General features: G+C 45.1%; 4 protein-coding genes across 6 annotated transcripts in view; 3 read left to right on the top strand and 1 right to left on the bottom strand.

Annotated features, from left to right (window-relative positions):
• LOC117589956 (protein doublesex) overlaps positions 1-14,611 on the top strand; it is a 43,316-nt gene extending 28,705 nt beyond the window's left edge. Inside the window, exons 5-7 of one of the 2 annotated variants that reach the window (XM_034282254.1) lie at positions 3,274-3,411; positions 8,522-9,032; positions 13,727-14,611. In XM_034282254.1, coding sequence (XP_034138145.1) covers positions 3,274-3,411; positions 8,522-8,973 — 590 coding nt within the window. In that variant the 3' untranslated portion in view covers positions 8,974-9,032; positions 13,727-14,611. Of the gene's footprint in view, positions 1-3,273; positions 3,412-3,533; positions 5,620-8,521; positions 9,033-13,726 lie in introns of those variants that run through there. The other variant, XM_034282255.1, reaches the window with a different exon arrangement.
• Positions 14,612-14,641: 30 nt separating this feature from the next.
• Positions 14,642-18,558, bottom strand: LOC117589955 (transcription termination factor 2). Its single transcript, XM_034282253.1, has 5 exons — positions 18,426-18,558; positions 17,260-18,359; positions 16,712-17,030; positions 15,790-16,646; positions 14,642-15,729 (listed from the first exon to the last, which is right to left on the bottom strand). The coding sequence occupies exons 1-5, from the start codon at positions 18,490-18,492 to the stop codon at positions 14,965-14,967; spliced, it is 3,108 nt and encodes a 1,035-aa protein (XP_034138144.1). The 5' UTR covers positions 18,493-18,558; the 3' UTR covers positions 14,642-14,964.
• Positions 18,559-19,201: 643 nt separating this feature from the next.
• LOC117589670 (telomere-binding protein cav-like) lies at positions 19,202-20,816 on the top strand. Its single transcript, XM_034281813.1, has 2 exons — positions 19,202-19,399; positions 19,471-20,816. The coding sequence occupies exons 1-2, from the start codon at positions 19,280-19,282 to the stop codon at positions 20,257-20,259; spliced, it is 909 nt and encodes a 302-aa protein (XP_034137704.1). The 5' UTR covers positions 19,202-19,279; the 3' UTR covers positions 20,260-20,816.
• Positions 20,817-23,320: 2,504 nt separating this feature from the next.
• Positions 23,321-27,864, top strand: LOC117589669 (neprilysin-4). 2 transcript variants are annotated; one of them, XM_034281811.1, is made up of 5 exons: positions 23,321-23,336; positions 23,968-25,610; positions 25,673-26,681; positions 26,738-27,141; positions 27,662-27,864. In XM_034281811.1, coding segments are annotated over exons 1-4 (2,979 nt in total). In that variant the 5' UTR covers positions 23,321-23,335; the 3' UTR covers positions 27,064-27,141; positions 27,662-27,864. The 2 variants fall into 2 exon arrangements, with proteins under 2 accessions (XP_034137702.1, XP_034137701.1); XM_034281810.1 differs by lacking the exon at positions 23,321-23,336 and having other exon boundaries at positions 23,547-25,610.
• Positions 27,865-27,924: the final 60 nt, after the last annotated feature.

The following is a 27,924-nucleotide window of genomic DNA, read 5'->3' as shown; positions in this document are numbered from 1 at the left end:
AAACGATTGTCAATTAGAAAGCAATGTGTAAATTAATTGTTGACATGTTGACATTTGTCTACAAAACCGGACCAAAATCGTGTTTACGATGGTATGCGACCACAAAGTACAAACAGATTTGATCAATAACCAGTCACAGAAAAGTATAAGTTAGACAGAGGGGATAAAAGCCAAGATATAAATCGTGCTTCAAAGACACTTTTGATTTGAATGTTTGTAGTAAAAACATATACATACATATATGTATGTACATACATACATACATATGCTCGTCATGTATAACTAAAACTATGGTAGTTATCGATGAAAGAGGTAGCTGGCGTAGAGTAGTTGCAGCCAGCGAAACGAAGTCGGTGCCGAGGCGGTTGTCGTCGTTTGGCAAATGGTTTTCCTTGGCCATGTAATGCCTGCCAATTGGTACAAAAAAGCTGTACATAGACCTCTCATCCTGTAGAAGCGTTGCGAGAGCAGCTGCAGCAGACGACGAAGGAGGCAGGGCTGGGCAAGGAGAACGAGGAGGTGCAGCGCCAAAACCCACTTCGTGCTGCAGCAACAAACTCATAAAAAGGCGCAGAAAAACGAGCAAAGAAAACTTGGCTAACGACTTAAACGACTCGATGGGTAGCAGGATGGGGACGAGCGAAGAGAGCCCAGAACGAGGACACTCGGGGAATACACTCGCAGACCGGAGACGGAGTCGGATTCGGTGTCGGATTCGGTGTCGGTGTCGGATATTGTGAGAGAGAGAGCAGGAGCTGAGAGCCGAGCCGAGTGGAAGGTTAGCCTGCAGTTTGGACAGTAATAAAAGTAATAACAGCACCAATACCAGTGCAAAACTGCATATACACGTATAGTAGATATGTACATATGCATGTACATAGGTACTTATATACTTGTATTTCTCTGCGTTTGTATGTATGTATGGATGCACTCCTGCCACTCGACCCTGCGCAGAGTCAGTTTATGCGCGTTAATGGCATCGTTTACTGGCTAACTGTACATACATATAATGTACTGGTACATACATAAGATACATAGGTATACATGCATCTCTGCATTTCAGTATGGGTGTGGCGTTGCAACAACAACAGCTTGCAGCTCGTTGCAGCCGGGGAAGTAGACAAAATATTCGTTTAAAGTGGGCGTTACCAACATCTTCCGAGCAGTTTACATAATACATAAATGCATAATCTGTATACTCGTTCAGGGCCGGGGGAAAGTGATTAAAATGTCCTGCAATCGGGACATGCATTTGCATTTCTTTCACGACAATCAAATTACAAATATTTCACATCTTGTATGCGAACGAAAAGTGATATAAATCATTTGTATTTTGTATATTTTGAGTGCTAAATGCCAATGAATAATGTAAAAGGTTTGTGAATCATCTCAATTAGATGAAAGTTTATCGCTGGACTACATTGAAGTCTGTTAAGGCGAAGTAACCTTATTTATTTTTTATGTTCATAATGTATAATTCATTTAATTTATGCTTAGGGAGTAAACACCATCGTAGCGAACTAAGTCCAATCCGCTGGAGTACATGTATGAAGTGATTAAAATGGAAAAGCAAAACGAATTGCGGGGCTAATCTAATTGTTTGGCTGTTATGGCTATGGTCATGCTGTGGTTGGCGGCAGTAATAAATCAATTTATTAGATTTATTTGCGGCTAATAAAATAATTTGAAAGCATAAAGTAGAGGCACAGCAAGCTCCCCTCCCCCCTAAAACAATGGTCAGCGCAGCACTAATGGCTTAATTACTAAATTAAAGTGCTGCAAAACAGCACAACAAATGTGCGTGCAATGAATGTGATCAAATGCATGCCTCGATTCTCCTCTGTTGTGCCTGTGTGTGTGTGTGTGTGTGTGTGTGAGCGTGTGCAGTGTGCAGTGTGCCACACCAGAAATCATGTAAGCTAAACGGCACGGCACTGCAATTGCAGCAAGAGGGAAACAACAGGAAGTGGAGCTCCGCTTCTCTAAAGACATGCTTCAACACAGCTCACGAACCACAAACACAGCAGCACGCAAAGACACATACTCTTGCAGGCCACTAGCTGGGTTCACCAATGCAAATCTTGCGCCACAAATTCCCTGCAACAAAGCGCCAACTACTCAGCACAGTTGCATGCAACAACGGCAGCAGCAGCAGCAGCAGCAGCAGCAACAGCGGCAGCAGCAAGAGAAGCAACAGCAGCGCAAGCAAGCAATAACAACAGCACTAAAGGAGGAAAGAAGCGAGAGACATAATAAAACGGGCCAATGGATATGAAGCTCCGCCTACAACGAAACTACCGACAACGATGACGATGCCGATGCCGAGGCTATTGTTGTTGTTGCTGTTGCTGTTGCCGTTGCTCTGCTCTGATGTTGATGTTGCTGTTGTTGTTGTGTAGGTAAAAACAAGAAGAACGAAAAATGAAAAAAAATGGCAGGCGATACGAACAGCATAATGGCATAAGCTCAAAGAGAGAGAGAGAGCGAGAGTGAGCGATAGAGAGAGAGAGAGAGAGGGACAAATTGTGAAAGAGAGGGCAAGGCAACTTAAACGTGAAACGACAGCACCGGAGGCCACACGAATAGTGCCACAACGAAATGAAGAAGAATGGTCGCACAGGTAGCCATTGCATTGGGGAAACAAGTGCAATGTAGAAAACGTGCAATTTTCACACAGAATGCATTCGAAATAATGTGTTTGTTTTCTTGAGAGCACTCGGAAAGTTATATTATATTAAAATTCATGCTAGATCGATAGCATATATGAGATCACAGATCATATCAAATAATTATTTACAATCTGCACATTTTGATTGAACAAAAAAGAGTTTTTCTTTCAAATTCATTCATTCTGATGATTCTCAGCAGCCACAAATCTTACCGCTGGCTGAGCATTTGTTGTCTCTTAATTATTTTAACGCCCTGCGGTGTGGGCCTTCGATTCAGTTTCTGCATTCTCCCTCCAGTATTGGGTTGCAATTTGTGCCTACGTATTCGCCGCCATGTTTACGTTTCGCAATGCTCCGTCGTCTGGCAGGGATTGCAGGAGGCAGGAGGGGTCTGTCGCTCTGGACAAAATGTGTGTCAGGCGAAATTGAAGACCACAAAACGTATGGAGATAACTTGGGATGGAGTTTTGTTTATTTATGTCAATGTTTATGTTATATGGATTGATGAATGAATGAAGCTGACTGATACCAGATCGGTGTTCGATCAACGAAATTATGGAGAAAACTAACTTGTGTCTCATATTATTCATTGTTTACATTGCAGGTCAAGATGTATTCCTAGATTATTGCCAAAAGCTATTAGAGAAATTCCGATATCCGTGGGAGCTGATGCCGCTCATGTATGTGATATTGAAGGACGCTGACGCAAATATCGAAGAGGCTTCGCGTCGAATCGAAGAGGGTAAGTAACGAGAGATCTACAACAAGCTCACCACAACCCCATATGTGAAACGTTACCCTCCATTTGATGTGCTACGTACAATATAATCAATGCCAAATATCTTCCGATCTGATCCAAACCAGGCCAGTACGTTGTGAATGAGTACTCCCGTCAGCATAATTTAAATATCTATGACGGGGGTGAGCTACGCAACACAACGCGGCAATGTGGATGATAATTTATTCATTAACTTAACTGAAATAACGAATATTGCGATTTTGTCTTTGCCCCGATATTTATTGTTCAGCATCACAAAATCTTAGCCTAATGCTTAAGCGAAAGAGTGCGCGCGGGTTCGACATGAGTAAAATCAAATCAAATCAAAGTAAAGTAACGTTAAAGTTAATGTTTTAAGAAGCCAAAACCTCTGTAAATATATCGAATTTATCGGTAAGCTAAAGCGCCACTGGATTATCTTCAATCAACAAACCAAATATATCGATGTGTGAGCTGTGACCGACGCCATTTCTTCTGCAATCAATATACCCCCACTTTGAGGACGATGTCTGCCTGTCAATCAATCAACATTCAACAATCAACATTTTCTTCTCTCCAATCAACACTCCCCAATTGGATGCTATTCAACACTCAAGACTCAAAACTAAGCCGCCAACGAAAGAAGACGAATATAAAAAGTTAATTTAAAGATTTTTAATAATTTCGAAAGTGCCGCAAGTCAACAATCTACAACACTCTTTCAACAATCAACAATCAACAATCAACAAAAATCTGCACATCGGTTGCATGAATTTAGTTCAAAATTTGGTTTAAGTCTTTCCTTATTTCTTATTTGTCTTTTCATAGACTAGTATTTGGGTTCCCTTTCCTCAAAGCTCTGCACACGAGTCACTTAAGTTATTCCTTTGTTACCTTAGTACTTAAATGAAGCATTGATGAGTTTGTGCCAATAGGTGCCATGAAGGAAGATACATACATACATCATACATGATACATAAAAACATACTCATCCATAGGGACCTACCCGCTAATCTCAAAACTGTTCGCTACGTACGAGTACATACTACCTACTATATGATAGTTTTTGTCCGAAGATGGAAAACTAATTTCCGGCTGGTGATCTGCTACGAAAACACTGTTGTGAGATGGTGCACAAATCAAATAAAATAAAGTATATTTGTACGAGTTAATAGGTTAACTCTTTCGATGTACTGCGAAAAAACTCTACTTGTAATATTAAACAATAATAATAATTCTCATTGTATAAATATTGTTATCGACTTAAGTAGGATTTAGTCCAACGAAATATTATAAAAAGGATAAACCTGAAAATGTCAAAAATAAACTATTTTCCCTAATCAGCGAAATCGGTTAGGCTAACCTTTATTCCCGAGAGACCAAGAGGATTTCGCAGCTCTACCCACCTCCTTGAGGCCATTAACAAATGGAAACGAAACCCGAATCCCCAGAAAATGGAATTGCCTCAAGGGGGGGGGCAGAAAAGTATCAGCTGCTGTTTGTTTTGTTGATGACATTAAAAATTGTAACGATTGCTTTTCAAGTTGTTGCCATTTCACTGAAGCCATTACCGTGCGACGTCCCAGAAGCAGATGAAGTTTTCTGCTTTCAGTCCGGGATTGGCAGTGGAGCCAGTTGTGGCAGTGGAGCGGTGTCGCTGTGGATTGGGGCAGTACGGGAGCTGGGAGTTTGCCTGAGTCGCCACTGCTGCTGGGATCGTAAATGCATCATTAAACCGAAAAATGCATGCGAAAAATTTACGACATTGCCAACACCGTCGCTCAGAGGCTTGCCAAGAACCCAGCTTCGGTTTCAGTTCTCCTCAGTTTTTGACTGCTGCCTTGCTTGCTTTCCGGCATGGGGAAGCTGCTCCAGCACCAGCACCAGCACCAGCTCCACTCCACGCTCCAGTCTACTGCCAGGTAGCTGCAATCCTCCGGCCGTAACAGCTCAACATCGTTTCTCGGCACTAAACACGTCACGATGGTATTTTAGGAATTGTAGGATGACTGCGACTGAGACTGGGCCATGAAGAACGGGCTCCCTGGGTTGCCATGGGTAGGCAATGGCGACGTGTAAATGTGGGCACCATAAAGCTTAAAAGTGTTTATGGTTGAATTGTACGGGAAAGAGGCAGGGAGCGGGCTGGGAGGGGATCGTTCAACATGTGAGCTGACTCGAAGGCAAAGAATCGAAAGTTTAATTTGAAATTTTGCTGGCTGCGATTTGCAATGCAATTTGAAAATAGAATACAAAATATTTAATTTTTAATATAAATTTATAAATAAATTATATATATATGTTAGAGCCATTCCGGAAACCCTTCCTAGTTATTTTCTGCCAAGCAAATGACTCAATGCATACACCCGAAGGGCATTTAGTCCAAACTCCACATAACTATTTTATGAGACATTTCCATATCCGCGCGTTTTGTCATATTTTGAGCGACGCCTCTCTTTGTATTCCCATAAAAAATAGACTCGCAAGTATACCATTTTGTATGGGGCGCCATAACGAGCTGGGAGCCAGCCTCATCATCATCATCATCATCATCATCGTATCATCATCTAGTGGATGTGAGTCTCAGTCCAGTCTAGTCCTGGCTCTCGTACAAATTCTTTCCACTTTCATCCCAAACATTTACCAATGCTTATTAAAAACTATAGGGAAGTGCAGACCCAGCGGCAGCAGGAAGCAAAAATTGCCAACTTTACGACTTCATATTGTGGGCGGGTCGTTAAATATTTGTGCAGCGTCAACTTCTACTCTACATCCACATCTCCATTCTCCATTCTCCATTTTCCATTCTCCATGCTCCATGCTCCTTCTCCTTTCTGGAGGGCTACTGTTATTTTTACTGCTCGCCGACTTACATGGCTACGATGCTACCAACACAAGCTGCCACTTGTGCCAGACATCTGATATATGATCTATACATACATGTATAGAGAAAGGCAGGATGTTAAATAATAACCAGCCAGTTTGTCATAAATGCCCCTAACATAATCAGCCTGGACATCCGTTCAGTTTTTCATAACATTGGTCCAGCCCTCTGTTCCTCTCTCGGGTAATGGCACAATGGCTGCCTCCGCGGCCAAGTCAACTGAAAAACTATTGTCGTGGTTTTGTGGCCTGCAAGCGCTCAGATTATGAAACTCTAGAGAGGGTGACAGCGGACCAAGTGAGCTAATTTTATGGCAAAGAACTTTATAAGCGTGGCTAACGGTTGGCTTGCTCATTCATCTAAGCAGTTGGCTGAGCTGTCAACTGGGTCATGGCAAAGAAAGCATTTTGAAATATTCTTCATTTGCATTGCACCTGATAGGTTTTTGAAAACCCATTTAAGATCGTGGCAGCATATTCTTTATTGTAACAGAAACTCTTCTAACATTTTAATTAAATTTAACACCTACCTTTGCACATTTTTCCCCATCTGTTAGCCATCTCTCACCTGAGTTTGGCATTAGAACTGTCGAGAATGGAGGCGCTGGAGGGAAACTCTCTGCTTAGAATACTTGAAAATCCATTCTTCTAATTAACCCAACACCAGGACTCAGTTTATGGGCTGACCCAAGCGAGATAGCTGTATAATAACAAGTTCCTTTAAGAGCTACTTTAGAGGTAGAAGGCAGCTCTGCCTTCGTCAGGTCGCAACTTCTTTACGACTTTTTATTATTTCGTCAAATTGCACAATGGGCGAGCGGCATTAGTTGCGACTTAGGTTGGGGCCGGTATCGACTGTACCTATTTGCTATCAAATATTTTCGGAGTCTCGAGAGCAGGAGCAGGAGCAGGAGTACGCTCATGCGTAATTGTGCCTCATACGCTCTTCTGGCCCTGTTTAATGCATTCTGCAGTTGGCGGAAGAAAAAAATCCCATTAAAATTAAGTAAAATTGCAGCAGCAGCAGCAGCAGCAGCAGCAGAGTAATCGTAAAAACTTGGCATTTTGATGTTGCAGCAAGCAGTAAAATTTTGAAAAGTTTTTGCCACGCAGATAAGGAGGGGAGTCAACGGAAGACAAAGGCTCTTGCAACAGAAACTCCAACTGGAGCTGGGATGTGGCTTTGGCTTTGGCTGTGGCTCTGACTCTGCCTCTGCCTGTATATGGGATATGGGGATCTGGGCTCTGGTGCGGCAGGGTCGCCGTGCTGGGGAGGGTTTATTGTGTGAGCACCGTGCGAAGGTTGCACATAAAGTGCATGCCGAGGCCATAGGTGGGCTGGCCCTGTCCCGGGTCCCCAGGTGCCTTCCAAAATGGCGCAAATCTTTGTCGGATGGCATAGACATTTAGTGCCGGGCATGGTTAATGTTATGGCTGCCTTCGCATGCCTTATACTGCTATACCTCCCAATGCCACTCCCCTAACCGCTTGGACATTTTTGTGTGAAAAGTGTGAAAACCAACGTTATGGCCAACTATATGGGACGCGTCATGCATGTAAATGAAGGATTTCCCCCAAATGAATTATAAACCAAAATTAGCATATATTTAAGAAAAGGTACAAATGTACATATATTATACATTTTGACTGCATGCTTACGATAGTTCAGGAACTAGAGCACCTATCATAACTAAATGAGATCATAATTAAATCATTTATAATTAGAAGTGAAAACTCTCTTGAATAGAACATGTGTGGAAGTCAGTCTGTTACGGCAAAAGTAAAATTTCTAATGTTTTTCTTGATTTTTTTACATTTAATTAGGAATTTAAAATTTAATTCTAAACAATTACAGTAATAAATCATACCAAAACTTTTATTTTTAAGATTTTACTTAAGATTTTAGTTTTAAATTGCTAAGAGGGTTAAATGTAGGAGTTTTTATATGGGATTTCGGATAATTCAATATTTTGAATATGTAAACTAAACGTTTTCTCGGTTCTAATATGTTGAAAATGCAAAATGGAAGCATTGGACAACGGAAAACTTAGTAAGAAAATTAGTCATAGTCTAAGATAAATATATACGGTAATATGTACATTATTTTGCTTGGCAAGTAACAGCCGAGTAATTAATTTGTCCCCATTTGATGGTGTCGTTTTTGCAGTGAAACTCATTTCTAATCTGACTTCTCTGTTGATTCAATTCACAGCACGTGTAGAAATAAATCGTATTGTAGCCCAAATCTATTACAACTACTACACGCCGATGGCTTTGGTGAACGGAGCACCGATGTACCTGACATATCCGAGCATCGAGCAGGGCCGCTATGGAGCACACTTCACCCACCTGCCACTCACGCAGATTCGTCCGCCGACGCCCGAGCCGCTGGCCCTGAGCCGCTCCCCATCCAGTCCCAGCGGTGCGGCGGCCCATACACATCAGAAACATTCGCGGCCCGGCAGCAGCAATGGCACCGTACATTCGGCCGCATCGCCCACAATGGCGATCACCACAATGGCGAGCACCTCAACGCCCACCCACCGCCAAAGGTCCCGCTCGGGCACGCCCTCCACGCCGCCTCCGCCGCCGCCGGCGCATAGCAGCAGCAACGGAGCCTACCATCATGGTCACCATCTGGTCAGCTCCACGGCTGCCACGTAGCAGTATCGCAATGTTGCCGCCGCTGTGGCAGCAGCAGCAGCGGCAGCCGTCCTCTTTGTGTAAGTAGAAAAGCAAGCAGAGGAGAAAGTAATTGAAGATCCAATATATGAAAGATATGGCTAACACACCCAGGAAACTCTTTCGTTTCAAGAGATTTATCGACTTTATTAGCTAAATAATTGATTTACAGAAAATGAGGTGCTTTTACATATATGTAAATGTCTACTTATTATGATACAAACGTATATTTGGACGAACACACGCAGATTTATGGACAGTAGTTATTACTTAATTGGTTTTTTGATGCAAGTTTCTCTTTGTTGCACCTCTAGCAATAGCAAGCCAAGCCTCGAACACACTCGAACTTCACTGTGTGATTGTGTTTAGTAAATGTCTAAAATCGAACAGTTTAACCATCGCACGAAAGTCTCCACCAACTCTTTCTATAATTTAAGGTGTTGCAATTCAGCAAGTCAATAACCTCAGATTTTATTTTAGAGAAATGGGAAAGAAAATGGAATGGGCCAGCACATGCAATAAAAAGGAGATTCCCTTTAATCATATCTCCTATTTTTCATATTTAAATGTACTTACAGTATTTCATATTTAAAATGAGATCAATTGTATCTAAGAACAATCAATATAGAATTGTTTTTTTTTTGTCATTTATTGTGGACCATAGAAGAGAATAATTGCGTACATATATCGTGAATTTCAATCATGCAGCTTTATTACGCAGCTGGGACGAGAAACCTAACACTTTTGCTAGAGAGCCTTGAATTCGAATAGATTTAGTGGCCATGCTGCAATTTTCTCACTTCCAACTCATTTCGCATGCTGGCCCAGGCGCTTTTCCTTTAATCAAATCAATTTCGCAGCATAGTTTTATGTTTACAATTTAGGTTGGCTGCCTTTCCGGGCCATGTCCTTCCGAGCTCCTGGTGCCAAAGCTTTCCTTTTTGCGCCACGTTGCTTTTTGTTTTCGGTTTGTTGTTGCTGTTGCTTTTGGGTGCATTTCCGGACTGCGCACGAAAGTATGCAATGGCTTTTTCATCATTTGTCCTGATGACTGCAACGTGGGCAACAAAAGCTTCCTCGTCTCGCTTGCTGCAGTCTGCAGATGAAAAACAATTCCTCTTGGATGGCCCAGTCTCTGTCCCAGCCCCGTACCCCGTACCCCTGCCGCTGTCCCTGTCCGGGCTTTCGGGTGCCGACAATTGAAGCATTTTGGCCATTTCTTGCCAGGGCATTGTTGCCGCTCTTGCCGCTCCTGCCGCTGCCTGGCTGCTGCACTTTGCAGTTGCTTAATTCAGAAGCAAGTGTTAAATTTCCATGCTGGCTGGCATTTTTGTTGCCCCCCTGGTTTCAGGGAGACGAACGGGACGACGAGGCTGGCGTTTTGTTCCCAGCATTTGAGCATTTTGTTGCCTTTTGTTTTGCTAAGCGATTTGCTTTAATTAAAAACTCAAGTGGCGCCCCAGAAGCGGCAAGGGGCATCTCCGGTTGCCCTGTCGCAGATGGAAATAGTGGGAGGGGGATGAGGTTCTCAGGTTCGTTGGCAGCCACAGATATCATAATGCTGGGCATCAGAACTTTCGCTTCGCACATTTTACGATGCTCCCCCCCTCGCGGACCAGACCGCGAAGACGACACTTCAGAATGCATATTTCAATGTTTTGGTCTCGTCAATGGTAATAAAACAAAAACGCATTGCACAAATATGAAAGAGCAAGAGCTGGCATCTAAATCTTGTCTCTTGTCTAGGAATCGCCCTGCGTTCTCGGCCCTTCGATTGTTTTTCGCGCGCCCTTGCGGCACATTAAAAACCTCAACTCGCCTCGACTCGACTCACCTCTCACTGCACTCCTGTGGCAATCGCATCAAAGAGACGCAACGCTGTGTTCGGTTTTTATGGGTCTGGATCATAAAAACCGAAACTGAATCGCACAAGAGCTGCGTGGAAATATTTTTTCACCACTCTTGGCTGCCTGGCTAGCACTCGTACGAGTAAGTTGGCAAAAGTATTTGTGCCTTCTTCTAAGCCTAGAGCACACTTTGGGTTGCAATTAAATTTTTCCTTTGAGAGGGCGAGACTACAAAGTCGAAGAGTGAGATCTCGTAAAACTATCACAAAGTTCATTTAACTCTGTGACGAATGGGGCAGAGACAGGGACATGGCTGGGGCTAGGGCATGGGCATGGCCATGGGGATCTGCCAAATCAAACTTATTAAAAAGAAGCAAAAAAAAATAGTAGAATAGGAAGCAAACATCAAGAACAACAAACAATTATTCCGGGCAAAACTCGAACCCATAAAAGCGGGCAAACAATACCGAAAACTTTTACGAGCCTTGGGGAGATCCTGGCAAAAGCAGTTCCTTGAAAGCATATCATTCGCAGAGACACAAATACAAATACACACCGGGCACCGAGCAGCACCAGGAGCAAATATCCTTTCGAATGGCACTTCAATTCCGTGCCAAGTCGCCTTTTGTTGCCGTGGCCAAAATGGCAATAAATGCATAAGTTTCCATTTTACGATATTGTGTTTCCATTTTCTGCCACGCATTTCCGTAGACAATACTCCGCACCTTTTCCCGCTCGTAGTAGGTACAGGGGAAAGGTAGGTAGTTTTTGCTTTTATATTTCTAGTCAGATCATATTTTTCTCTTCTGTAATTTGACTGATGTTTTGGCACATCAAAAGTGTCAAAGTGCCAAAACAAGAGACACAAAACAGACAGAATTTTTAAAGTAATAGAAAATAAATTATTGACAACCATTGACATCATTTTCAATGGTATTTAGCAAGTCAAATTATCAAAAAATTCCCTTGGGGAAAATGTTTAAATTGCAGAGGACAAAGCTCTGTCTTTATACACTAAAATGTCTAAATAATAAATCTGAATACTGTTCTAAAATCATTGGTCTTCGAGTTGAAGTACACACATACATAAATATGTACATTTAAAATGTTATGACAATTTCTGGCAACTCTCAAGATCTCAAGACCAAATGCGTCAAACTGCCGACTTCCGGCTCGCTTCCAGAAGAGCAGCAACTTTGTAGTCTCTCCACTTTGATCGCGGCTCGACAAAGCTTAAGTATGCAAAGCCATTTAACAAACATTAACACAGAAAAAATGTATATAGCCGAGTGGATATGATTGTTGCCATACAATTTCCGCTGATTTCTAATTTCCGCTGACTTGTCATTAAAAGTAAATCCCTTCATTTTGATGCTTCACAGCCATCGTCCCTAGCCCCAACTCCAGGTCTGGCATTGGCCCTGCTCACTGCCCGGAGGCAGCCATAATAAATGCAATGCTTGCCATAAAAATAAAAACACAACAAAATAAAGGAATACGAAACAAAAATGTTATAGTTTTCTGTGAGCGAGTGTCGAGGTTTCGGTTTCAGCTTACGCTGCTCGAATTTCGCTCTGCTCTTGCCACCAAATGGGGCTCTTGCTTTACACAGCTCCTCCGCGACACTCCGCGACACTCTCCGGCACGGCTTGGGCACAATCGGTTCAATTCCAGCCGCTCGTACTCTTGCATTCATGGGTATTTTGTTTTTTCCTTTTTGTTCTTTTTGGTGCTCGTTCGTGTTTATTGTTCCTCATCGTCTTTCGTGTGCCTTCGCGTGCACAGTGCACAGGGCTCCTCGCTGTTTATGGGGTCGGCCGCGCTACGCTTCCTCTTCACCCTGGTTTTTAGTGGACACGCATTATTAAAAAATAAACAATAATGTATGATGTATACAAAACCGAACCCGCATCCGAATCCGAATCCGAAACCAAACCCAACTGACTCGTAGCAGAACCGCATCATTTTCAGCTACTCCTTTTTCGGTGGAAAATATTTTCGTGGCCATCGTAAAAAGTTGACGCGAGCAGAAAACCGAAACGCAGAGAATCAATCCAACAAAAGATGTGAGGATAATAGAGAATAGTGGGTACTCTACGAACAGAACTTGACGCTGACAAGCGTAGAACATTATACAAATTCGATTCATTCTTGTGTTCTGTGTTATGGAATATATTCATCATTTATGTTTCTACTTTTAACAATTGAATTGAAAGTGGATGGGCCCGAAAGTGCCCAAGAGTTGTATAGGGTAGTACACAGAGTGCTTTTCAGTGTTCGCTTGGGCTCAAATTAGTTTGTGTGCGACAATTAGAAATCAGGCAAAGCGAATCGAGAAGCCAGAATCAGGGTCTTGCCGCATTATCTTAAAACGCGTCGTAAAAATCACATTTCGCATTATAAAAATCAAGCTCTCGGGTCGCCAGAGCCAGCTGCTCCCCCCCCCCCCCACCATATTGTACAGACTGTCCGTAGTAGCCAGCCACTTGGACTCTTCGTGGGCAACGGCTGCTATAAAAATGACTTTTACGAGCGCCAGAGCAGCGCTTATCCTTCTGCGTCCGAGGACGCGCTTACCTCAGGGCGGCAGGTAAGCAGGCCCGAGACTGAAGTCTGTCTTGATGTTGATGCGACGTCTCCCTGACCGTTGTTATTGACTGACTAACAGACATTACAATGATTTTAATGGTTTTTATGGCTGAGACATTGCGCCCATATGGGCGCAATGGTATAGTGCTATTAAAAATTGTTTTATGCCGATGACGAGCTTAAGCATATTGCCAATTCAATATTGAACCTAACTTATTAATGAAGCACGAATTTTGATTAAAGTGCCATTCCAAGATAATAATTTGATGCCATTAACACTTGCCTTTTTCTTTCCGCAGCGATAATTAATGTTATCAGCCAGCTTGATCGAAGGCCAGACAGACCCCAGGAAGGAACGCAATTCCCGATCCTAACTAATGCATGAATGTTACATATTCATATGTATAGTCTCTAAGCAACGGACGAGCATATTTCACGATAAATTAGAGAAGAGTAGGAATAGGTTATCCCAAGAACACATTTTCAAATTGATCTCAACAAAAATATTAAATAAATAAAAATATATCTTATCTCGTTGATGGATGGAGTGGTCTGAAAGCTTGATGGATCCATCTATTTCTAGTAAACCCTAACTCGTTATTCATTTGTAATATATGTGAATGTACTACATGTATGTTTTGTATATAAAAGATTTAACACTGAAACCTTTCTCTGCGAGAAACTGTTCGAGAATCTATCACTGACCTGCACAAATCTAAAATAAAAATTATTTCAGTAGACATAGACAAATAGAAATACATTTGAATGTACGAGTAAATAAACGATTTCTAGTCCTAGGCTTGAGCACGTCCATTCGGAATCTAGAACACGAAACTGTACAGGCAGCAACTGGTAGTATGAGGGATCCTAATCAAACTTGTTCTTACATATGATATGAGATTATCAGCTTGAAGAATACAAATATTAATTTTCTCTAACTATACATAGATATTTATGCACGAGTATATCCATATATCAGATAAATATATTACACTTTCTAGGGCTGTGCGCTGCCATGTAAAGAAAGCATGCGGTTTAATACTTTGTGAGAACTGATCTAGCTGATCTGAAAATAGTGTAGCGTCGGCTATGTAGAAACTTTACTATGCTTAAGGCTATTTCTTTTGTTTCCTTATGCATTACCGGCTTTTATCCTTTGTACGGTTTTTCCAAACAACAAAACACAAAACAACAAAAAAAAACAACCAAAAATGTTATGCTAATCAAATTGTAGTTGAATTTGTTCGTATTTGCTTAAGCTGAGAATGCGATTAAGGAAGATTAAGATTACATATACATATAAACTAAGGAAATTAAACATTAATAATACACACATTTCAATTTAAACGGAACTCATTGTAAACCACTTAACAATTCAAAAGGTATCGTAGATAAATTAAATACAAGTGCTTCAAAACAAAGAAATACAAACAAAAAAATAAAAAACAACTTCGGAATAACTAAAAATAAAAATGTTGCTGTAAATAAAATGAACTCTGGTTTGTGTGCTAAAAACTAACGAGACTCGGCGGCCGTCTCAAATTCCAAACAGACCCTTGAGGTCATCAATGGTTAGCTTTGAGCTAACTCCGGTGCCGGTTAGGACGCCATTGGCCAGCTCCAGTTTATGCTCCTGCAAACCCAGAATACGCTGCTCCACTGTGTCCAGGCACACAAACTTATATATCTTCACGTCCTTCTTCTGCCCAACGCGATAAATGCGGTCTTGGGCCTGGGCTTCGAGCTGCGGATTCCAGTGCAGGTCAATCAGCAACAAATGATTGGCTCCAATCAGATTTAAGCCCACACCGCCAGCGGTGAGTGAGAGCAACAAAATGCGGTTCGGATTGCGCTGATCATTGAACTGGTTCACGATTTCTTGTCGATTCTTTACCGGAACGGAGCCATTCAGTGAAAGGGTCGGCATGTTATCACTCTCTAGGTGATCGCGCAGTATGTGTAGCACCGATGTCCATTGCGAGACTATAATGGCCTTGTCGTTGTTGTTCTTCAGAATTGAGGACTTTAGTATTTCCATCACCTTGAGCATTTTCGTTGAGGGACGCTTCATGTTGAAAACTGGATTGCTGCGCTTTAGCACATGTTTGGAAGCCTTGGCAATGCGAGCCTCGTCATGTTCATTCCCCTCACGGCTGCCTTGACTGCCACGGCTTCCCTGACTCGGAGAAGTGGAGACGTCTGTAATGGCCAGCTTATTGAGCTGCGCCAGTAAATCAATCTCAGGAGATTCTCCATCGCTGTCGTCAGCATCCAAACTCTTTACTTCCTCTCCTTCCAGCATCTAAAAGTAAGTTTAATCGTGAACCACGCGTACCACTTTGTTCCCGTATCATTAACTTACCGAATCAATCAGACCTGGATGGCAGCATATCTGGCGCAGACGCAGCAGAAGCAGCAATATTTCGTGAGACTTTACCTCCTTTTGGTGGCCTGCCATTCTGGCGAACTTCTCGTGCAATTTATAGTAGGCGCCATTAGGATCCTTAATTTGGTTATATGTGGGCTTGCTGGCATCGGAAATGAAGTTGTTGTCCGTGTCTTTCTCTGCGCGCTGGAACAGGAATTGGGCAAACAATGTCCTGGAATATGTCATGACCGTCTGGTACACGTTCATCTCGTCCTTGTCGAGAGAAATCTCAATCTTATGCATCTGCTTGGCGGGCAAGCTGTTCAGTTTTCCCTCCAGCTGCAACTGTGCTTTGGTGCGCCTGAGCATAATGGACTTCATCAGCAAATTGAGACGGTTCTGTCCTCCAGCACTTTTGTTGTCGATCCATTTCTTCCAGGTGTTAAGATCGTCAAACGGCGAACAGCGCAGGAACTTCAACAGCGCATAGATATCTAGTTCCTTGTTTTGTATGGGTGTGCCAGTCAGTGCCCAGCGGAACTTGCCGCGCAGTTCGCTTACTGCGATCGACGCCTGCGACTTGTGGTTGCGCACCACATGGGCCTCATCCAGTATGATGCGACGCCACTTGACACCAAACAAGGCACTCGACTCCTTGTGCTCCCTGCCCACAATGTTGTAGGTGGTCACCACGATGTCGTATGTGCGCAGGTGTTTGGCTTTTGTCTCGCGGTTGTTGCCATGATGCACGCACACGGTCAACCGATGACGCGAGACCTTGGACTCGACCTCTGCCTCCCACTGACGCAGCAAGCTGGCAGGGCACACGACTAAGGTGCCACCGCGATGAGCTGCAACGACCACAATTAACAAGTTAAGAGAAGCTTTAACATTGGGTGGACATTATTCAACTTACTATCTGTGCGGCCCTTTGAGGTCCATCCACCTACGCTTTTCCGCTTTGTGTCGCTCTCTGCCTCGCCGTCGCTATCCGCCTGGCCCCCAGAATCGCTCTCCTGGCGGTTCTTGCAGGCGAGAACCGATGAAATCATTGTCAGGGTCTTGCCCAAGCCCATGTCGTCGGCCAAGATACCGCCACGTGGACTCTGCTTCTCGCGCCAAGACATCCACGCCAGCGCATGCTTCTGGTGATCCATTAAAGTAACCTTCAGTCCCTCTGGATCGTCGGCAAGAACGTCCGCCGCAGGACAGTCCTTCAGCGATCCATGTAGATCCTAGAAAAACGAAATATTAGTCAGGCTGCTTCAGGGCGGTAGATGGTTACCCGTGGGACGTGTTCAGGTAATGAATTCTTAATCCCGGAATGCCCTTGGACAGACGCCGCACAGTAACTCGTGCCCAGCGACCGCCAAATTGGAACATTCTCAGATATCCGTTCTGAGTCATCATCAATGAAAGACCAAAAAGTCAGTTAGCAAAGCAGTTGAAAGTTTTAGCACGCACCTTAAGGGATTCCAGAGTTAAGGCTTTCTGTGTGTTGAACGTGGCCATTCCCTGAGTTCCAGTGTATTTGGGTTGGATCGAGTTGACCGCTGCCGACAGGTCACTCCAGTCAGGTGTATCGTTGTGGGACTTGACAGGCGCCTTCAACGCGGTTGTCACCTTGACTGCTGGAATGCTGCTCTGATCTATTATAAGGCTGCTCATCATATTACTTTTCCGCTCAATTTCCCGACCCAAGGTATCGATACGCTGCTTGATTTGCTTGCCTTTGTCCGGCAGCTTTTGGGCCACTTTCTCATAGAGCTTTTCGGCTTCAATCTTTTGGGTGCGCATCTCCATCAGCTTGCGCATCTCCTCCTGATGATACTCTTGAGTTACCTTTTTATTTGCATTTTTTAACGGGGAACGGCGAGGAGCATTCGGGGAGACGCTCTGTTTGAACGCCGTCTGTATGGTAGGCTGCATGAGGCTCTTAATGGGCTTAGGGATTAGTGCTCCAGCGCTACTGCGGGGCGAATAGGACCGGCGCACGGGTGACGGAGCAGGCAAGTTTTCCTTATTGATGCTACTTTCATCATCCGTGCTTGAGATTTCAATGGGAGTCTCCTTGTTGCTTAAAATCAGGACATCGCTGTCTCCCGATTCGTCGAGTACCTCTTCAGTGATCCCTGGGAATACTGTTGAGTGCAAAGTCTCCTCGATGTTTCCCACAAACTGCGTGCTGTAGCGTGGCGAAGCTCTTCCGCCATCTATGGATTGTCGACCCCGTGGGGCATTCCCATCCGAGCCCTCGCCTTCCTCGTTGTAGGTCTTTTCAGGTGTACCTGGTGACGCCTCTTGGTCGCTGTAGTCAATCTCACTGGAGTCATCGCTCAGATCCTGTGGACGTACACCTGTAATACTCATACGCGTGCTTGGCGATAGCGCGCGCGAGTCCAACTCATCTTCATCCTCGCTGTCTGATGCGATCACAGCACGACGATGCCTCGGCTTAGCCCTTTCATTTTCCGACTCCGACTCGGTTTCGTCAATAATTACGCCAGAATTACTATTGCGGGTGCTGCCACCACTGCTTTGGCGGGAAGAGTGGCTTGACCGCACTGCAGAACAATGGCATGTATGTTAGTGTATAGATTGTATCACATAAGAAATCATTGTACAAATACCTGAAACAGTGCTGCCGATTGCCTCGTCTTCCTCGTTGCTGTAATACTCCTCACTGTCACTGGACATCTTATTTATTTTAAAATTTATAAATGTATATGTTTATGCACGCTTGTAAACTCAGCGCCATTTAATTAGGGTTGTCAAATATATCAAAATATAAAAATATCAAAATATTATAAAATATTTCACTGCAAAAATATCGATATCCCATTGAGCTCCCATAAAGAAAACATATGTTTATAACATCTTTAATCCTTATTCCACTCTTCTGTGTTTTTAACTTGACTTATTCAATTATTTGCATCTAGCACACCTCACACCTCACAAAAAACCCCACTGCTGCATAAATTGCAGTAATTGCAGTAATTGGGACCAAAGCACTAACCATACAGTCAATGCACTAACCCACACATTCGGTGTCCGTGTAAAGTCGAGAAAACCACAGTTTAGTGAGCTAAACGAATAGGGACGTGTGAAACGCTTCATACAGAAACGGCTATTGATGCTGATCAATACTACTCACAACAGATTATATATTCTTTATGATGTCAGAAACATTTCCTTCTGTGCTTTACATACATCCACTTTTGCGCTCAAATACAGTATACCCTATATATTTATTTCGATCCTTGATATATCAAAAAATATCGCAAAAACATATAAATATATTGATATTTTGCGAAAAAAAATCACGATTTACATATATTTTTATTTTAAAAAATATCGATATATTGATATTTTGATATATATTTGACAACCCTAGTCCCAGCTGGTACTTTCATACTGCATTTCAAAAGTGTTTTGGCGTGTAAATTTATTGATTTATGCTACTTTTTATAAAATTATAGTAGCCATGTCAGAAACAGGACTACCAGATTACCTCGCCAAGTTCCAGGCCGAGGACGAGGAGAGGGTGATGAGCATGTTCGATGAAAGCGAGAAGGAGTTAGCCCTCCAATTGTATGAACCCTGCGTACGTAAAAATGATCAACAAAATCAAACCAAAAGCATCCATTTACAAACCATAATCTAAACATAATGCAGAAGATCACGCCTGCGGATCTGCAGCGAGAGTACAGCCCGGAGGAGGTGAGGGAGCTCTGTTTACGTACGAAAGTACGCGTCAACATGAGGGACCTCAACTGCTTATGGGACGCCAAGGAGCGGCTGGGTCCCCGCTTGGACAATCGCTCGGAGAGCTACACCAATCGGATGCTCATCAAGTCGGTGGTCAGGAAAATGGTGGAACCGTACACTGACGAAGAAGTGGCCCATTATAATCTCGTCAAGAGAAGCTGGCTGAAGAAGCGGAACATTATGCGACTGGAGTGTTGGAAGCGTGAACGTGAGTCCCAGTCCGAATCTATTTCTGTCCCGTCTCTGGTGGACATTTCATCGCAATTTGACTCGGCGACGGATATGTTGCAACTGGACACTGAGCACCCTGAGCCGTTACCAGTCACCTTTGCTCAGCCAATGCCTTTGTCTGTTGTCGAAGACACAGGAGAACATGATGTGCAGAACGTCACACAGTCAGGCGACTTGGAAAATGTTTATATGAAGACTGAGCCGGAGTTGTGGGGCATTGGGGATGAGAGTGACACTGTGTCGTTGCCATCAGAAAGTCAAAGTCAACAAAACAGTTCAGTTATAAATGTGCCCGATATGGATTGGGTGCAGGCGGGCCTACAGATAAACTCAGAGGCCTTGTCCTTGCAGCTGTTAAACAGCACGCAATCGCAGCCAATCTTAAGTGAGGATTACAATCAATTTGGTACACAAGTGGCGGTTGCATCAACACAGGAGGATGCATCAACACTATTGGATGTTTAAGAATGTATCTGTTGTTGCTCTGAGTGTGTGTGTGTCGTATCAAAACTTTATCAAAAACACTTGTCGATTACAATTTATAGTATATTAAGAAACCTTAACTAACAATACAATTTGGTTTCGTCCTTCGATTGAGCAACTATCCTAATGAATCTATTGATTTCGTTCAAGTGGATTCTTGATGCTGTCGTGGCCACAATGTTGGTGGAGTGAAATGTTGTAGTGAAAAGAAAATGTACTAGCTTAATGTTAGAGCCAACAAGTTCGTATAAATAAGAATCAAGTCAACCCAATTGATTTGCTGGGAAGGTAATGCAAATAAACCATTTGTCACACGACCCATTAATATATGTCCCAATGAATATTCATTAAGAGCAGGGAAAATACTTTAAGATATATTTACAATATTAAGTGCCCAGAATTGGGAAAATATTTGCACATGTCACAGATAGTGTAGTGTAGAGACACGCCTAGTGCTGTCTTTTGCAATGAATTAAACATTGAAATGTGGAAAATCTGAGTGATTAAACCAACCAATAAAGGACACGCTTAAGAAATAATTTATTCCATTTGTGGGGCAAACATATTTTGCTTTGGATAGGGAAATAAGAGTTAATCAGAAGCCATGCCTGATCAAACATGATTGACGATGGAGGCAAGTCTAGGCCTATAAAATGAAATATAAATGTTTCTGTCAGATAACTCGGAGCTGGTGTTGGCCAAAAACATGAGCGTAGAATTTACGCCGTAGACAAAGCCAATTCCGAATACTTCTTAGCTTTTGAATCGATTAAATGGAATTACACTTGGGGACCTCGAAGTTCTCATTTGATTCCCTTTCAGATTGCTGTGGAAAGTAAGTCATAGCTAAGCAATTAAACCAAATTCAGGTGAGTGTTTCGTAAAGCAAATACCATTAAATCGGTACCATTACTCACAATCCGTTGACAACTGAGCACCAAGCAAATCCGCGGTAACAGTGGCCACTGCGTCGGTTTCCAGTACCAGTACCAGTTGGGACTCGGACCCAGCCATAAAACAGCAAACACTTGGTGCAAATCAACCCCGAGGCGATAACAAGCAGATGCCTCCAACAGCAACGGCTGCAGCCTCACCAGAACGCTCAACAGTTCTCCAATTCCGAACTGAAATCAGTTCCCCACCGACAGCGACAGACACCGGTAGCGCTCCCTAATATTACAATTGATTTGGTAGGGGAAGTTTATCCGTACATCAGTGTAAGTGTCAGTGTGATTGAGTGTTTTGTGAGTGTAGAGTGTGAATACACTCATTCTTTTGGAGTCTGCCAAAGTCGCGTTCAAGTTAGTTCTCTGATTAAGTGCGCGTCCAACCGGTTTGGCTAATAGGAAAAGCAAAAACAGTGCATGAGTGCATTTTGTGTGAGCTGCAATCGATCGACCTTGAGATGCGGAAGTGCTGAAGACTTCTAACAGCAGACCGTTGAGAGAGAAATGTCTGCACCCTCTTGGGGAGCTCCTACTAATTATTCTGATGTCGATAACCCCAGATCATACGCCCAACCGCAACAGCAAATGATCTGTAGGAAGTCTCTCGTTTCTGATTCGTTTTGTTGAGTTAATTTATTGATTGGTTGACGACACGTTCGTTTACCTTTTCGCAAAACATATGGTTACTGGGTCACCTGACAATGATTTGGTCTTGAACCGCAGTTCAGGCAATTAGAAATTAGAGTCCATCGAAGCGTTGGCAAATTGTATAGCCATTGGATAACTCTTGGGGGCAACAGGCCAAGCCACACATACATATACCCTACCCCCACACACACACACATCTACAATAGAGGATGGCAGTGCTGATTCTGATTGATAAATGGGACACGTTTGCTAATCTCGGTCAGAGTCGCTAATTAAAAGGTTTAAGGCCAAAATTAGCATATGAAGCAATTGCAATTACAACGAACTGCAACATCCACGTCGCCACAGTGGCAGTCACAATGATCTACGCACAAGCACGAGCAGATAGGTACACCCTTGTGTGTGTGTGTGTGTGTGGTTTGTTCATGAAACTAAAATTCAGACCCTCAGGCATGTATGCAAAAAGCGTGAATGAAGTGATCAGGGGCACAGCTAGAAGGTGCAGCTGTGTGAGTGGGTGGTAGGCACATAAAATGGCATCGCATAACCTCACGCACCTTTAATTCCCTTTAAGCTCTACACACACACGGAGACTATAGGCTATAGGTTCTTTCCAGCCACATGTGTGAATGGTGAGATTACAAAATTATAAACACCAATGAGAGAGATTCTTTGCGAGGAAACTCTCAACTTACACACCAAAAGAACGAACCAAATGTATTCCCAGTGCGTATTACTCGTCGTACCTATCAGAATTCAAAGGCCCCACACACACACACACAATAAACCTGTGTCCAGTGTCCGCTTGGGTAGCTGCAATTGTTTTGTGAAATTAAATTAAATTGATTGAATTTAGACAGAATTCAGCTGTGAGCATCGCTACGAGCAGGAGGTGCCTAGAGGTCAATGCGGAGGTGCATGTGCTGGAGACTCTCTCTTACTGTGCTTTTTGTGTGTCGTTGGTTGATGGTTGATTGATGTGGTTGTTGCCTGCTGCTGCTCTGTGTGTATGATTGTTGTTGTTGCCACTATTCCAGTGATAATGACACAAATTTCTGAATGATCTGAGCTTTGTGGCTTTTGTTTGCCATTTGTGTTGATTAACACACACAATCACTCGCACTCGGAAGATCTTATTAATGGAACTGGATATGCTGCTATTATTGTACGTGCACTTGAATGAGGTTAATAGGTCACAGCCAAGAAGTTGGCTAATTCTATTAAAGGTTCATTGAGTTCATTGAGCGATTAAGTTTCCATTTTCAAAGTATTTCAAATAACTTTTAGATCATGATGGCCATAATTGATAATTGAGTTATCTTTGATTTAAGTAGCTCCAAATGACTGCCGAGAGTAAATTCAATTGTAATACACCCTAGTCCAATGATAGCTTCGAGAACATAATCAACATATATCTTTGACAGTTCAAATTTGAAACCGAATCCAGTCAAATCCTAGATCCCAGTGAGTAACTAAATAATTCGAATATTGTTGTAGAATTCTCAAAGAAGAGATCAAAGATTTGTGGATATCCACAACTGACTAACTAATTCAAACCACAACACACCCCCGCCCGAGCGTTCATTTAGGCGCCGACGCTGCTGCTGGTCGGGCGCTCAATTGGCTGTCGCGCGCCGTGATTGCGCATCCCACGTTCCATGTCGGATCGTGCGGTTGTCTCGGTTGTAGCGGCTGTCCTCAGTCTACAAGTCTTTGCAGTCTTTACATTCTCCGTTCTTCAGTCCGGTCTCCAGTTCTCGATCCGACAGTCCACTCGCGATCTCGGTTACGTCCAGTTCAGCCTGAGCCCGGTTCACCAACTGCGTCGTGCGAAAAAATTGGGTTTAATTAAAGTATAAAGGCCACAGAGGCAGCTCAATTACTGCGGCTCGGCGCGACCAGTGAGTGAGTGCCATGAGTCGGCATAGCCAGCTGAAGCTAGCGATGCCATCGGTGGCATCAATGGCATCCGTGCACGGGTCTTCGTCGGAGCGGGAACGCGGCGTCAGGCTGGGATTGGGTGTTAACCAGCAGACGGGCCGGGTGCAGTGGTGTCCCGGCCTGACCTGCTGCAAACTGCTTCTGTTGCTTCCAGTGGTGATGTTGCCGTTGACTCTGGTGCTAATTCTGATCATGCGGCTGGACGGGATGCTGGCGGCGCTGCAGCTGAGCGAGCAGCGGATGCGGGACCAAAGGGCAGCCACGGCCACGGCCAACATGCCCGGCTACATGGAGAGCTACGAGTCGCTGCTGCCGGAGGGCGAGACCTACAACGAGCTGATCCACGACGAGTTCCTGGTGCCGCAGGCCAAGCGCTCCCACCTGGAGCAGCAGATGGCGGAGCGGGCGAGGCGCTGTCAGCCGTATCGCTATGGCAACGGGGAGACCATGGATCTGGAGGATCGCAGCACACTGATGAAGGACTCGCGCACCTCCTTCCTGCCGCAGGGCATGCCGCGCGAGTGCATCTCCAACTCCGACTTTGACTTAGACTTCCAGTCGATGCCCGACAGCGACCTGGAGGATGATGGGGAGCTGCTGCGGGAGTTGCATCGCTTCCAGAAGAAGTCCGCACCCAAGAGATACAAGGACTTTGCGCCATACTGGCTGGAGCTGAGTCGCCAGCGTCGCGAAGCTGAGCAGCAGCGGGAGGCGGGCGACGAGGAGCTGGCGGCACAGATCAGCGAGACGACCGCCGCCCTGCAATCCTTCTGGAATGAGGAGGGCACGCGGGACGGCATTCGGCTGGCCCAGGCCCAAACCATGAAGCGCTACATGGACACCTCGGTGGATCCCTGCGAGGACTTTTACAAGTTTGCGTGCGGCAACTGGGAGAAGCTCCATCCCATACCCAAGGACAAGGCTGGCTTCGACACCTTCGAAATGCTGCGCGAGAGTCTCGACCTCGTGCTACGGAATCTGCTCGAGAAGAGCACACCGCCCGCCATCGTGCCGGAGGAGCGCAACATTCAGGTGCGCAACAATCTGAAGCTGAACGAGCAGGGCATGGAGCCCGAGACGGAGACGGACCAGGCCGCCGAGCTGGTGGCGAAGCGTCTGCGCCGGCACATTGTCAGCCGGCGGCACTTGCTCAACCGCATCCTGATGCGCTACAAGCGATTCACCAACAGCACCAAGCGGAAGCGCCTCATCGACCCTACGCGCGAGAAGACCAAGGAGGAAGTGGCTGCCGCCCTGCCCGCACCCAATGCCAAGGACAAGCAGCGGCATGTGGTGGATGCCAGCGAGTACCTGAAGACGCGCCACGATGCCCAGCTCAAGGCCAAGCAGCTGTACAGGTCCTGTGTGAACAGCCAGCTGCTTGCCCGTCGCGGACTGGAGCCATTGCACAATATTATCCGGGATCTGGGCGGTTGGCCAGTGCTCGACCAGCAGTGGAGCGACACCAACTTCAACTGGCAGGCACTGGCCGCCACTTTGCGGCGCTACAACAACGACATCCTCATCGTGCAGTGGGTGGGAGCGGACATCAAGAACTCGGAGGAGAACATCATCCAGTTCGATCAGACTGGTCTGGGCCTGCCCACCCGCGAGTACTTCCTGCAGCCGAGCAACGGCAAGTACCTGATGGCCTACCAGCGCTACATGTCCGAGGTGATGCACAAAATGGGTGCAGCCAAGCGGGATGCCCTCAGCACGGCCAGGGAGCTGATTGCCTTTGAGACATCGCTGGCGGGCATCACAGCGCCAGCGGAGCAGCGACTCAACGTAACCAAGGTAAGGGGGATTTGGAGTCCAGAAGCCACACACCACACACAGCTCCCCCTCTCTCTTTACAGCTGTACAAACGCATGACGCTGCAGCAGCTGGAGGAAGTGGTGCCGGAGATCGGTTGGAGTGCCTATCTGAGCACGCTGCAAGATCGTCAGGTGAGTGACTCGGAGGAGGTTGTCATCTATGCGGTGGACTACATGAAGCAGCTGGTGACGCTGCTGGCCGAGACAGAGCCCCGCACCATTGCCAACTACATGATGTGGCGCTTTGTGCGGCATCGCATCAACAATGTGGACGATCGCTTCGATGACATCAAGCAGACGTTCTACCACGCTCTGTTCGGGCGGGAGGAGAGTCCGCAGCGGTGGAAGGTGTGCATCGCTCAGGTGAACACGAACATGGGCATGGCGGTGGGCTCCATGTTCGTCACGCGCTACTTTGACAACAACAGCAAGCGTGACACGCTGCGCATGACCCATGACCTGCAGCAGGCCTTCCGGGACATACTGAAGACGACGGATTGGCTGGATCCGATCACCAAGCATCTGGCCGAGGAGAAGGTCAACGCCATGTCCCTGAAGATCGGCTATCCGGACTTTATACTCAATCCGGGTGAACTCAACGAGAAGTACGCGGGCATCGACATCCATCCGGAGAAATACTTTGAGAATACGCTGAACGTGCTCCTCCACACTGCCCGCACGGAGCAGTCGAAGCTGCACGAGCGCGTGAACAAGACCAACTGGCAGACGGCGCCGGCCATCGTGAATGCCTACTATAGCCGCAACAAGAACCAGATCATGTTCCCAGCCGGCATACTGCAGCCTCCGTTCTACCATCGACACTTTCCCAAGTCGCTGAACTTTGGTGGCATCGGCGTGGTCATTGGCCACGAGCTAACCCACGGATTTGACGACAAAGGGCGACTCTTCGACCGGAATGGCAACATACACAAGTGGTGGACGGACTCCTCCATCCGGGGATTCGATGAGCGCGCTCGCTGCATCATAGCCCAGTACAGCAACTACACGGTCGATGAGGTGGGCATCGTCCTCAACGGGGAGAGTACACAGGGTAAGTCCTACTGCCTCTCCATCTGCTCCCCCTCACCTCCTCACTGCTCCTCACAGGCGAGAACATTGCGGACAATGGCGGACTGCGACAGGCCTTCCATGCCTACAAACGCTGGCTGAAGGACCATCCGGATGAGGTGGAGGACGAGCTACTGCCTGGCCTGAACATGACCGCACCGCAGTTGTTCTTCCTAAATTTCGGGCAGGTGTGGTGCGGCGCCATGCGGCCGGAGGCTATTCGCAACAAACTCATCACGGCCATCCACAGTCCGGGACGTTTCCGTGTCATTGGCACGCTCTCGAACTCCTACGACTTTTCCCGAGAGTTTCAGTGTGCAGCGGATGCGCCCATGAATCCCGCTACCAAATGCAGCGTGTGGTAGTCCTCACACAGTTACCTATGAGTATTATAAATGATGTATTCCACGCAGTCCTAGCGCTCACCAGATGCATGCCAGTTGGTAAGTTTATCAGCCATTCTACTTCACTTGCCGTTTTCCGTATTCACCACGATCAGAAAGACAAGCGCTAGAAAGGGATAGAGATAGAGATTGCACTGTGGTGAAGACGTCAGCTTGGGGTGGTGGAGTGTCGATCTGTCTGCTGTCTTGTAACTCGCGCTAGTTACCCTCTCACATTCTTCATCAACGCATTTAGCATTTAGCACACGCCCGGCTGGCTCTTGTGTCTTGTTGTTGTGCCAACAACGCCATCGCACTTCAATTGGGCCCCGCCGCCGCACTCACACACTTAATTAATGGTGATTTATGCTTCGCAGTTGCTTCTTTGACAAGGGGGGGGAACTTCACCAATTGTCTTTCCAATAAAAACGCAATTGGTGTGTGCTACTTTAGCTGCTGCCCGCCACGGGTTTGGAGTGCATTGAGATATTAATAGTAGATATTTCTGAAGGGGGTTTAATGTTTATGCGTGTCTCATTGTCGCTTCTCCCATTTAATGTGCGTTTTATGTACCTTTCAGCTTGCCGTACAACAGACTGTCCGTTTCCTGCGATATGTCAAGGATTCAGTGGGGAAAGTTTCTCCTACAAACAGCAAAGATTATGTGCCAAAAAAATTGCAATTTACATATATACGTATATATTTTCCTAGCCATTAACTATTTTTAATTGTACTTTGCAATATTTTAGTTAATTAAACCATTTATGTTTGTGATAATTCTAATTATGTATACTCTATGTATGTACATATTTATGTATGTAAATGAACAATAAATCTACACAA

The sequence above is a fragment of the Drosophila guanche genome, unplaced genomic scaffold (genome assembly GCF_900245975.1).
Source record: "Drosophila guanche unplaced genomic scaffold, DGUA_6, whole genome shotgun sequence".
NCBI lineage: Eukaryota > Metazoa > Arthropoda > Insecta > Diptera > Drosophilidae > Drosophila > Drosophila guanche.
Note: the sequence above shows the minus strand (reverse complement) of the source record. Positions and strands in the feature narration are given on the sequence as shown.

What these genes read in the sequence shown, in the direction of transcription:
- LOC117589669 (XM_034281810.1), top strand. Translation starts at nt 23,787, where the DNA reads ATGAGTCGGCATAGCCAGCTGAAGCTAGCGATGCCATCGGTGGCATCA. An exon ending in AGCGACTCAACGTAACCAAG is followed by an intron (nt 25,611 to 25,672) that starts GTAAGGGGGATT and finishes CTCTCTTTACAG; the next exon opens with CTGTACAAACGCATGACGCT. An exon ending in CAACGGGGAGAGTACACAGG is followed by an intron (nt 26,682 to 26,737) that starts GTAAGTCCTACT and finishes TGCTCCTCACAG; the next exon opens with GCGAGAACATTGCGGACAAT.
- LOC117589670 (XM_034281813.1), top strand. Translation starts at nt 19,280, where the DNA reads ATGTCAGAAACAGGACTACCAGATTACCTCGCCAAGTTCCAGGCCGAG. An exon ending in TCCAATTGTATGAACCCTGC is followed by an intron (nt 19,400 to 19,470) that starts GTACGTAAAAAT and finishes AACATAATGCAG; the next exon opens with AAGATCACGCCTGCGGATCT.
- LOC117589955 (XM_034282253.1), bottom strand. Translation starts at nt 18,492, where the DNA reads ATGTCCAGTGACAGTGAGGAGTATTACAGCAACGAGGAAGACGAGGCA. An exon ending in TAACTCTGGAATCCCTTAAG is followed by an intron (nt 17,031 to 17,259) that starts GTGCGTGCTAAA and finishes TCGTTTTTCTAG; the next exon opens with GATCTACATGGATCGCTGAA. An exon ending in ATCCAGGTCTGATTGATTCG is followed by an intron (nt 15,730 to 15,789) that starts GTAAGTTAATGA and finishes ACTTACTTTTAG; the next exon opens with ATGCTGGAAGGAGAGGAAGT.